This window comes from Ursus arctos, unplaced genomic scaffold (assembly GCF_023065955.2).
Source record: "Ursus arctos isolate Adak ecotype North America unplaced genomic scaffold, UrsArc2.0 scaffold_28, whole genome shotgun sequence".
Taxonomy (NCBI): domain Eukaryota; kingdom Metazoa; phylum Chordata; class Mammalia; order Carnivora; family Ursidae; genus Ursus; species Ursus arctos.
The window spans coordinates 7,870,859-7,881,880 of record NW_026622963.1 but is presented as its reverse complement, the minus strand read 5'-3'; the positions used below and the strand labels follow the sequence as shown (position 1 = coordinate 7,881,880).

Sequence of the window (11,022 nt, the reverse complement as noted above, 5' to 3'; positions counted from 1 at the left end):
CTAAATGGCAGATTTAAGCCCTAACATTTGGATAATTACATTAAACGTAAATGGTCTAAATACAGCAATTAAAAGATGAAGATTGGCAGCTTGGATTTCTTAAATGACCCAATTATATGCTGTCTACAAGAAATTCTCTTCAAATATAACAGTATAGGTAGGTTCAAAATAAAAGGATGGAAAAAGATATGCAAACATTAACCAGAATAAATCAGGAGTGACTATATTAATATCAGATAAATTAGATCTCAGAGCAAGAAATGTATCTAGAACAGAGAATGACATTACATAATGATCAAAGAGTTAATTCACCAAGAAGACATAGAAATTCCAAATTTGTATGAACCAATCAACAGAACTACAAAACATGTGAAGCAAAAACTAATAGAACTGAAAGGAGAAATAGTTAAATTCACAAGTAACAGTTGATAAAACAGCTGCCCATAAAGTCAGCAAGGATGTAGAACTCAACAATGTCACCAAGCAACAGGTTCTAATGATCATTTATAGAACACTCCATCCAACTACAGCAGAGTATACATTCTTTTCAAGCACCAACAAATCATCTACCAAGTCTGATCATGTTCTGAGGGTCACAAAACCTCAACAAATGTAAAAGAATTGAAATCAGACAGGTCATTTCTGACCAAACTGAACTCAAACCAGAAATCAATTACAGAAAGATAACAGGAAAGTCTCCAAACACTTGTAAACTAAACAATACAGTTATAAATAATCCATGGGTCAAAGAGCAAGTTTCAAGGAAGTTAAAAAATACATCGACCTGAATGAAAGCAAAATGTTCTGGTAGCACACTTCATAATTAGGTAATTAAAAGGGGTAGCTTTTATTAAAAGTTAAAAAAATAAAAAATCACAATTTATTTCTGAATTTGAATGTTTCTCTAAGAAATTTTGTTAATTCCTGTTGCTACTGCAGCTCCTTAACAGTTTCTTGGAGTGGTCAATCAACAGAGGTTAGCAATTTTATTGAAAGAAAGCAGGAAAAAAGTTCTATGAAATAATCATAGAATTTATAAGTCATTTATCCCTATTGGATTCTCTTTTCAAACATCACTAGTCTATCAAGAGAACATTCAGACATAAACAAGAGTAATAAGATTCCATCAGCTCTGATATTTTGCCAACTTTCAGCCATATAAAAAACAGCTCTACACATACTTTTTATTTTTATTATAGCCTTGTATTTGTGAAATTAAGAGGCGAACATATTTAACAAATTGTAACTTGATTTGTTTCTTTTAAATATTTAAATCACAGTATGTCTATTTTCCTTTCTTCCCTTACCCTGGGCCCAGCGGATGTTAGGGGCGGGCCTGTCCTAACCTTCTTAACTCTCAGACCCGCCGCTCCCTTTTCCGGAAAAGGAAGATAACACTTCTGAGCTCACGGAATTGGGATGAACGAGGCAACTGAGCAAATACGGCTAATATAAGTTCCCTCACTCTCCTGAGGAGGAATCCGTGTCCAAGGAATGCTTTGGAGTTTTGTTTTATTCTTTTTTTCTCTCAGTAAGAATTTATTTTTACTTGTATTTGGGGGGATGCAGGGCAGACGAACGTGTTTAAGGCTCATGGCTAAGGAAGTGAAGACACCAAAGAGAGACGTGTGATGGGGCGGGGTGGGATCGGCTCCAAGGAGCTGGCTTTGGTAGTGGGAATGAAGAAAAGGAATCCCCATCCACCCCCGCAGGAAACGCTCCAGTGATTGGAGGTGTGTGTGGCTGCGTGTGTGCCTGTGTGTGAGGAGGGGGCTAGCTCCAACTCCAGCAGACATCACCACGCATGACGAAGCTACTTCCCCTCACGCGGTCCAAAGCGCACACGCGCGATCCACAGCCACGCCCGCACACACTCGACACACACAGGGCGTCCGAGGGTCCAGTTGCCATGGCGAACAGGAGCGCGTGAGCCCAGCCGCCCCTCCCGCCCCCAGCCGAGCCCGGTCAACTCCAGCTCTGATTGGTCGCTGCTTCCTCATTATGCAAATCATTTGCGTAGACTCGGCGGCCGGCTGCCTGACGTCACCAAGCACGGGGGCTGGGGCTCGGGGCTCGGCTCCGGGAGAGCTCGGGCGGGAGCCCGGATAGCGCCGCGCGGGGACCTCAACCCAGACCCCAGCGTCCCGCCGCCTCGGCCCGGTCCTGCCCCGCCCCCGGCCCCGCCCCTTTCCAGCCCGCCCCACCCCCTCTACGCCCCTCTACCCGGACCCCGCCCCCTGTGCAGCCCCCCGCCCCCGCCGCCCGGACCCCGCCCCCTCCCCCCTGGCCCTAGCCACCGGTCCAGGGAGGGGACGGCGGGACAGGCGGGACTGGTGGGACCGGCGGGAGGGCGGACCGGGCGGGGATATGGCCGCGGCGCCCGGAGGGTCTGCGCCGCCCGCCGGCCCCGGCCCGCGCCTGGGTTTCAGCACCGCGGACAGCGGCGTCGGCATGAGCGGGCTAAACCCCGGTCCTGCCGTGCCCATGAAGGACCACGACGCCATCAAGCTCTTCGTGGGGCAGATCCCGCGGGGCTTGGACGAGCAGGACCTCAAGCCGCTGTTCGAGGAATTCGGCCGCATCTACGAGCTGACGGTGCTGAAGGACCGGCTCACCGGCCTCCACAAAGGTGCGCGGGGTCAGCCCAGCCCAGCCCAGCCCAGCCCTGCCCCAATCCGATTAGAGCGGGCCCGGCCCAAACCCCAGCCTCAACCGCAGTCCCAACCTTAGCTCTACCTAGAGTCAGTCCAACACCAGTCCAATACCAGTCCCACTTCAGTCCGGTCTCCTCCCCAGATCACAGAACCCCCAACCCAGAATTTTCTTTCTGACATCCTCCCACTGATCATCACTCTGATCCCCTGACGTGTTCTCCACTCTAACCTCTAACTCCCTACCCTTCACCTCTCACATCCCAACAGTCCCGACATTTCAGTTGGACCTCCCTCCATCCGTCTCATCAGACATCCCAAATCCTGGAATTCGGAAACTTATTTGACCTTTGGGGTCTCTAATACCCTCAATCTCCCAAACCCTGGACCCAATCATTTCTGACCTCCTCCCCCAATCCAGTGCCACCCCACTCAGGCCTAACCACCCGTACACACGTCTTGGACTTGTACCCCTCATTCTGGCCTCCAAGCTCAGCCAACCCCCACAGAGCCTTCCTTTGATGCTAACTGTTAACCTGCCACCCCCCACCCCCCAAAAAACAACCACCCCAAAGTCCTCCCTTCTTCAGAATCCAGGCCTGGCTAACTCACAAAATCCAATTCCCCTCAAGGAGGCTCTCGGCTCCAAATTCTACCCTTATGTTTGACAATAACCCAATCTCTCCAACCCCCTGCCAGAATGCCAACACTCTGCCTCTTCTGAGTTGAGTCCAGAACCCTGACCTCAGCTGGGAAAATCTGCCACCTAGTGCCCCCTCATTTCAGGTTTCCTGTCAGCTGAACCCACACTTCTTTTATCCTCTAATCTCCCCCACTCTGGTGCATCTTTACCCCTCCCCAGTCCTCTTTATGGCCTCCCGCTTTCCCTCCTTCACAGGCTGGTCCTAGAGCAGAACCTGTGGACCAGAGCCTCAGGGTGGGTCAGGTTGAAGAGGCAGAAGGGATTTTCTCCCTGCCCTTGCTAGAGAGACAGGCACCACAGTCCTGTCCAGCCACACCCCTTTCTTCCTGTAGAGAGAGGGAGGAGGCTTGTTTACATGCAGAAAAGTCTGTCCAGGCTGGGCTGGAGTAAGAGAGCCAGAGTCACATGTCATACATGGGCAGGGGAAGGAAATTATTTGAGGAGAAATACCTCTACCTCTCCCCACCTTCATGATGCTTCAGTTTCAGGATTTGAGGGGGAAGGGTCACCAGCTATCCTCCAAGATTTTCCTGGGAGAAAAGTGGTGGGCCCTGGGTAACAGCTAACGATACTTTCCTAAGGGCTGAGAGCTGGAATCAGGCTGCCACCTCTTTTCAACTGGGAGGCCTTGGAAAGTTCCTAGGCACACTTACACATGGGCTTCACAAAAATGCCCAGAGACGATCTGGGACCAGCAAGGTAGCAATGTGTCTTTGACACTTTGGGGTGGGGCTACTTAAAAAGGGGCATGAAAGAATAAGACTATACCATCCAGATTCCTTCTAATGCAGTCCAACTGCCTGGCTGTCCATCCATCCATAGCAACTCGCTTTCTTATTTTCTAAACATTTATTTCAGTATGTAAGCACAAGCTAATCTTTCTGGGTCATCTGTACAATAAGGGAAGTGCATAAGATACCTTTAATTCTCACTCTTCTCATTCAAATACCATCAGAGTCTCTGAATTATTCCCTCATCCTTTTTCTTCCTCTCCATTTAGTTCTAATTCTTCCTGCTTTTTATTTTCATGTGTCTCTCCCTCAAGCCATGCTTCTTTGTTTATCCATCCCTCCTTCTTCTACCTCCTATCCCAGGTAGTCCACATGGGGCTCCTTTGGGCAGCAGTTGGCCCCCTGAGCCTTTCAGACAGGGCCCCGGCCCTGCCCAGTTCTGACGTCAGCTGATATGGCTGAGTGGCTGAAGATGGAGCAGAGATGTAAGCAAAATAAGGTGTTTGGTGATTTATCGCCAAACCAACCCGAAGTTCTCCAAGGCAGGGTTGCCTTGCAAGATGATTGGGGAGGGTCTCCAAGTCAACATCTTCCCCACTTTCTCCCCAGCAACAGCGATATCCAAAAGCCAGAGTGACTCATTTTCCTTTTGATGACTGGGTACTGAGGGAGGCAGCCACAGTGCTTTGAAAACAACGTCAGCGTAGGAGTTAGGAGATTCCAAACCCTATTCTGCCACTGACACACTCTCTGGGTTCAGTTTCCCTATTGATACAATAACAGTTTGTCTCAGGTGTTCTTAGATCTAAGGTCCCTTTAATTTAATGAACAGTAGATAGCCACCAACTTAAGGGGGCAGCCACATAGAAGGCATCAGAGAAAATGTTCCCATTTGCCTTCCTGGTCTGCTGAGGTGTAAGTGGAAAACTTCACGAAGCTCTTAATGGCTTCTTACATCCACTTTCTCTTCATTCAGTCTTTCTCCTTCCTATACTCAGAAGGCTCTTTTTGAAATCATAGATCTTATCATGTCAGATCCCCTTTTAAAATCCTTTAGTGGCTCTTCGTTGCTCTTAGGGAAAAGTTCAAAATCCAGACTGAGGCATACGAGGTTATAGATGACCTGATCCCTGCCACCTCACTGTCCACTCTGCCTCCTTTCACCAATCTCCAACCATACTAGTCTTCCATCCATTTCCCCAAGACACCAAATTCTTGCCTCAGTCTTCAGACACGCTATTTCCTCAGCCTGAAATAATCAACACCCTTCTTGTCACCTGGTTAAGCTCTATTTGTTATTGAGGATTCAATGTGTTCTTTGAAGCATTCCTCAACCCTTTAGACTCAGATTACATTCCCCTCATGATTCTTTACATAATCCCCATGAGAGTAGGGAATGTGTCTGTCTTGTTACCACTTCATCCCCAAGCCCGTTATAATGCCCTACCGTAATAAGTAAGTATTCAACAAATATTTTCTGAATGAGTGAGTGCTCAATGACTGTTGGAAAGGAGGAGATCCCTGCCTCAGTGCTTCCTAGCAGACTACAGTTTCTGAGGCTGAACCTAAAGAGGAATAGGATTGATCCTTTGGCTCAACCCAGTCTCCTTCTCTGTCCCATAACTACTGGCTATTTTAGAAAAGTAAGATTTGGGGCACACTAACCATTTAACAGGCCCTATCTTGAAGTACTGGGAGAGCTGACAGATCAAGCTTCTTGGATAAGCTTGGAGGTCCCTGAAAGCTCCTCTCTACAGAAAGTCCTTAAATTAGCCCCATCTTGCAAGCCTCGAATTAACCCATTCCTCAGCTTCAAATTTGGAGGAGGGAGGCATTAAGAAGAAGTTGTGGAGTCCTGGGTTTGGCTCCCAACCTTCCTCCTCCTTTTTGCCTCCTCCCATCTGAAACTGAGTTGGAAAGGAATTGAGGCTGATTCTGGGAGACTCATGAGTACGAATCCAAAAAGGAAGGGAGAGGCTGGGGTTAAAGCTGAAGGCAAAGCCGCTTAGGGAGGTTTAACCCCAACCGGACTTATGGCTGGAGTGGGGAGGGGAGATGTGGGATTGTATGACCATGTGGCTGGATGTGGGTACACATGTTCCCTAGGCAAGAAGCCAGGAGCAAATGAGAGGGAGCCAGAGTCTGGGACTCAGACACATGAAGCCCCTCCCTTCAGAGAAGGTGGGAGGCAGAGAAGGCTTCTCAGAGCAGTGCCCTTGTTAAAGGAGAGTGGCCTTGAGTTTGTCACTTAATGGGGTCTTTCCAGGAAGAGTATTTGGGGGTTTCAGGAAATCCCCTGAGCCAGCCTCTTCCTCCCCAGGCTGTGCCTTCCTCACCTACTGCGCCCGGGACTCTGCTCTCAAGGCCCAGAGTGCACTGCACGAGCAGAAGACCCTGCCAGGGGTAAGTCCACCAGGGCTGGGGGGTGGGGATCACCTCAGGCTGGGGACATGCCCTATGTGCATGCCAAAGTAGCATGTAGGGGCTGGGTTGGGACCAGGAACTAGAAGCAGAGTCACCTTCCTAGGAGTTGGCTTACCTGTGCCCTGAACAGGTATAGGTTCTTTGTTATATTTAGTCTTCTGGCTCAAGGAAATGGGCTTAATACTTGGGCCAAGTATTCCACCCTATCTTCTCAGAGAGGCGTCAGTGTTGTGGGCTATGCTAGAATTTGTCAGCCTTGGCTAAAATCATGGCTTAATGTGTCATTTGTCCCTGGTGTGAGAATAAATGCAGATACATGGGGTAAAGACTCTGCTGGGCTGGTATTCTGTTTTTTCCAGTTCTAGGGTCCTTTATAGCACTTCCCTCTGTCCTCTTCCTGCAATGCTTTTTTGGGTGCCTTGACTCACCAAGATTGCTTTCCCTCCTTTCCCCCAAACAGTTGGTTAAAGCTAAGAGGACCTGATTATATGTGTGCAGTTAGGCCATTATATATCAATGGCATCTGGTATGGCCTTAGCCAATGGCCAATCACTGGACAAAAAGCAAAGTGGGACCTACAGACCATGTGGCAGGAAGAGAATGGTGATTGTTAGGAACTAATGTGGGTTCACCAAGAGCAATCGTACAACAGAGCCTCATTTTCTCTTGTCAAAGGAGTGATGTGTCTACAACAAAAGCACTATTCAAATGCCCTGGGCAGGCCAAGCCTGGGACTATATCCATTTTTAAGCTTCAGACTGTAGAGGATCGTTAGCCTATCAGAAAGAGACTGGGATGGGATGGGGACATAAAATATGTCAGGGATGATAGTTTGAAGAAATTGGAGATATTTGGCTGGAGAAGATAGGGTTTAATGGGGGCTTTAATAGGGAGGCATCACAACATAATGATTAAAAATACTACTTTTTGAGCCTCATATCCTAGATTTGAATCCCAGCTTTGTCATTTAAATTCTATGTCTCCAGATACATTATTTAGACTCCCGAGCTTCAATTTCCTCATCTATAAGAAGTGGGTTATACTAACACTTAGCTCACTGGGTTATCATGAGGATTAACTGAGCCTTGTACCTGGCACAGAGTAAGATCTCAATAAATACCACTGTTTGGTTGGTGGCAACCACCTTCAGATTCTGAAGAGGGATTTGGTTTTCTACTGGTGGCTTTAGAGGGCAGGATCAGGATCAGTGGGTATAAAGAACAGACACTCTAATTTCAGCTCAATATAAAGAAATCACTTCTCTGAATTGGAGCTGTCCAGCAATGGGATAAGCTTTGCTTATAGCTGATCAAGCTGTTAGTGGACCATCAGCTCACAGGACCAATCCCAGTAATTGAAGCAACTTGACCCTCACTCTTGAAGACTCAGTGTCAAGTAACACAACGTATTACCCTCACCATGTCTCTGTGTGTACGCTCTGGAGTCAGACAGACCTGGGTGTGGATCCAGGCCCTACCACTCACTAACTCTGTGTGTGACCTTGGGCAAGTCTTTACTTCTAAGCCTAAGCATCCTTATATGTAAAACCGAATTCATAGAACTGTTATAATAATTAAGTGAACTAACTCATGTAAAGTACTTAGCACAGTTCTTGGTAGTCAATAAGCACTCAGTATAGGTTAGTTGGTGGTGGTAGTAGTAGTAATAGTAACAGCAGCGTTCGTAGGGGTAGTAGTAGAAGTTATTACTCATCCAACCATGGGAGTAAATGACTTCTGCTGCTAAAATTGAAAGTCACTGAGACAAACTGTAACATTCCATGTGGGAAACAGTATGGTAAAGGTGCAGAGACAGAAGGAACAAGATGGGTGTGAAATGGGATTGGGAGTGTGGAGGAGGGCCTGTGTGAGCATGGGCCAGGCCAGGGAGAAGATCCACCAGAGGGCAGTGGTGGAAGAGGAAGCTTTGGATGTCAGGATGAGGGATTTGGACTTTATCCTGAAAACAAATGGGAGCTCTGAAAAAATTAAGATGAACTTTGGAATTAAAAAACAACAACAACAGCAAATCCTCTTCAACCAGCCACAGGGCTCCACAAAGGGAGTATGAGGCTGAGGGCACCTGAGATAAGAGCTGTGAAGCTCTAGACTAGTGGAATAATTTCTGAAGGAGAAAAGAGGAACAATAGCATTTGTTGATTCCAGACAGCGTTCCTAGCATGTTGCATGTTCAAAGTCATTGAATTCTCTATGAAGAAGGTATTATTGGCCTTCCCATTTTACAGATGAGGAGACTCAGTAAATGGAAACAAATGACTTGCCCAAGGTTATGGGGCTACTAGTAGGAAGATCTGGGAAGATCCAGGTACTCTGGCTCCAGAACTCATTCACTTAACCACTACATTATTACCTGTGCCAAGCTGGTGGCACACAGGGGTCTAAGGTTCTGGAAGGGATGATGGCTGGGTACATCTTCCCTCTCCCACCCTTTCATCCGTGGGCTTCCAACACGGTCTGGCTCCGTACTGCCAGGATTGGCTTTATTCACCCTCTCCAGCTTAACAAAGTGAAAATTAATATTTAATTATTCTCCTAAATGAAAATCGATGGCTCTGTTGGCCAGCCCAAGCAATGTCCGTGCCATCAATCTTTCCTCTGGGCCTGCCAGGGGCAGCAGCAGCTTTAGTCACCTGGCCTCAGGCCCACCAGCATGAAGGGAGGAGGGTGGCCAGCTCTCTGTAGGCACTGGGTCCTGGGCACAGCTGCCATCTGCTGGAGAAGCAGGGAAAGACTTTAATCTGGGCTCCTGCTAGAGACAGGCAGGACTGTCACTCTGGGAGCAGGAAAGGTTGGGTCTCCCCAAAGAGAAAACCTGAACCCCTAGTGAAAATTGCACAGTATCTACTGGACTGTGACCTCCCTTTGGCTTCCCTCCACATGCCCCTGCTAATTTCTGTTACCTATCAAAACTTGGCTCCCTACTCAGGACTTCCTTTAAACCTCAATGGTCTGTTCCATCTTCTGTAGCTTCTTCTCCATAAAGCTGAAGCTACTTCTTGCAGCCTCATTTTAGGCTCCAGAATCTACCTAAAGAAGGTGGGCCCAATCTTAGCCCAGAAGGTGCCCCCCTATTTGTCTCTCTCCCTGCTCATGACCTCCTTTCCCTTGGGCATTCATCCCTCCAAACACTGTGAACGAGACAGACAACTGAGTGCATTTGCTTTTGCAGGTTGTGCCCTGCACAAAACAGCTTGTGTGGAAAAGGCAAGTGGGGGCTAAAATTCAGCCATGCTCTATTGACCAAGCCATGCACATTATCACAGGGCTGTGTCAGCCCAAAGGAAGAGGCACATTTTTTTCTAATTCATCCACAGAGTTGGGGGAGTGCCTCTTTGTAACTCACACAAAGGCACTGTATGTGCTAGCAGCTGCCTAGTGAGTAAATCAGCACCTTTGCCCTCAAGGAGCTTTTTCCAGCCCAGAAATAACTCACCGCATCTCAGCGCAGTTTACACCTGGGCACATAAAAGAAGCATCAGGAGTGGAGAGGGAGGAGATTCTTCACAGAGGAAAATCTACCTGAGCCCAATTATGACCATATTTTATCACATTTGAAGGTCTAGGAAGCTAAAAGACAAGGCAACTTCTGGAATTCTGGGTACAGTGTGAGAACTGGCAGGAAAGGTGTCCAATGAAGACAGCCAAGGCTCTATGTGAATGGAGAATATTGTGTATTTGGGGCAGCAAGGGAGGCAGGACTCACAAGTTTGGACTACCAGTCTTAGGATCTTGGGCTTTATTGGGAGGCTTGCAATGGGGAACCACGGGTGGATTTTAATCAGGGAAAAGTGAGGGACTGGTTTTAAAAGCTTACTCCAGCTATAGTATGATGGTTGGGGTAGAGAGGAAGGAAGACTGGAGGCAGATGATCTTTTAGGACACCGCTGCTTGGGTGCAACTGAATGATGATGCTGGCCTAGCGCTGGGGATAGGGCAGGAATGGGGAGGAGAGGATAGACATGAGAGCTATTTAGGATAACCATATAGATTCTAGAACTAGTGGGACTTGACAGTGGATTGGATTAGAAGAGGGGGTGAGGTAGAACAAAGAGCTGAAAATGGTGAAGTTTGCTTTTTCTCTGCCTCTCTCTTCCCTGAATCCATGACACCTCTTAGACCCACCAGTAATCCTGATAAATATTCTTCCCATGGTGGGGTAAGAGGTTGAGGGCACAAGTGCTCAGTGTAAGGAATAGTTGGCATCAAGACAGACGTGTCTGAAGGGGGGAAAGCTGAGCCCAAAGCACAAATTTTAAGCAAGTCAAGCAGGGAGAAGGGGTAGGGCCTTGCCTTCCCTTCTGCTCACTGGGGCCAAAGTACCAGGGCCTCATATATGTCTGTGCTGCCTCCAAATTTCTCCACTCCACTGCTTGGAATAGGTTCTTCTCTCCTCTTTCTGACGTTCTCTCCCTTGATTTCCCCGCCAGGGCTGGGCCCTGAAGCAGACGTGGGCCTGGATTCTACCTGGGAAACTCTCAAGGGAATAGGTACTC

The 11,022-nt window shown here is 47.8% G+C and overlaps 1 protein-coding gene across 1 annotated transcript in view; it reads left to right on the top strand.

Moving 5' to 3' along the window:
- Positions 1-2,367: 2,367 nt before the first annotated feature.
- The window catches only part of CELF6 (CUGBP Elav-like family member 6), a 29,063-nt gene continuing 20,408 nt past the window's right edge, over positions 2,368-11,022 (top strand). Inside the window, exons 1-2 of the mRNA XM_026478455.3 lie at positions 2,368-2,629; positions 6,406-6,488. Coding sequence (XP_026334240.1) covers positions 2,368-2,629; positions 6,406-6,488 — 345 coding nt within the window. The remainder of the gene's footprint in view (positions 2,630-6,405; positions 6,489-11,022) is intronic.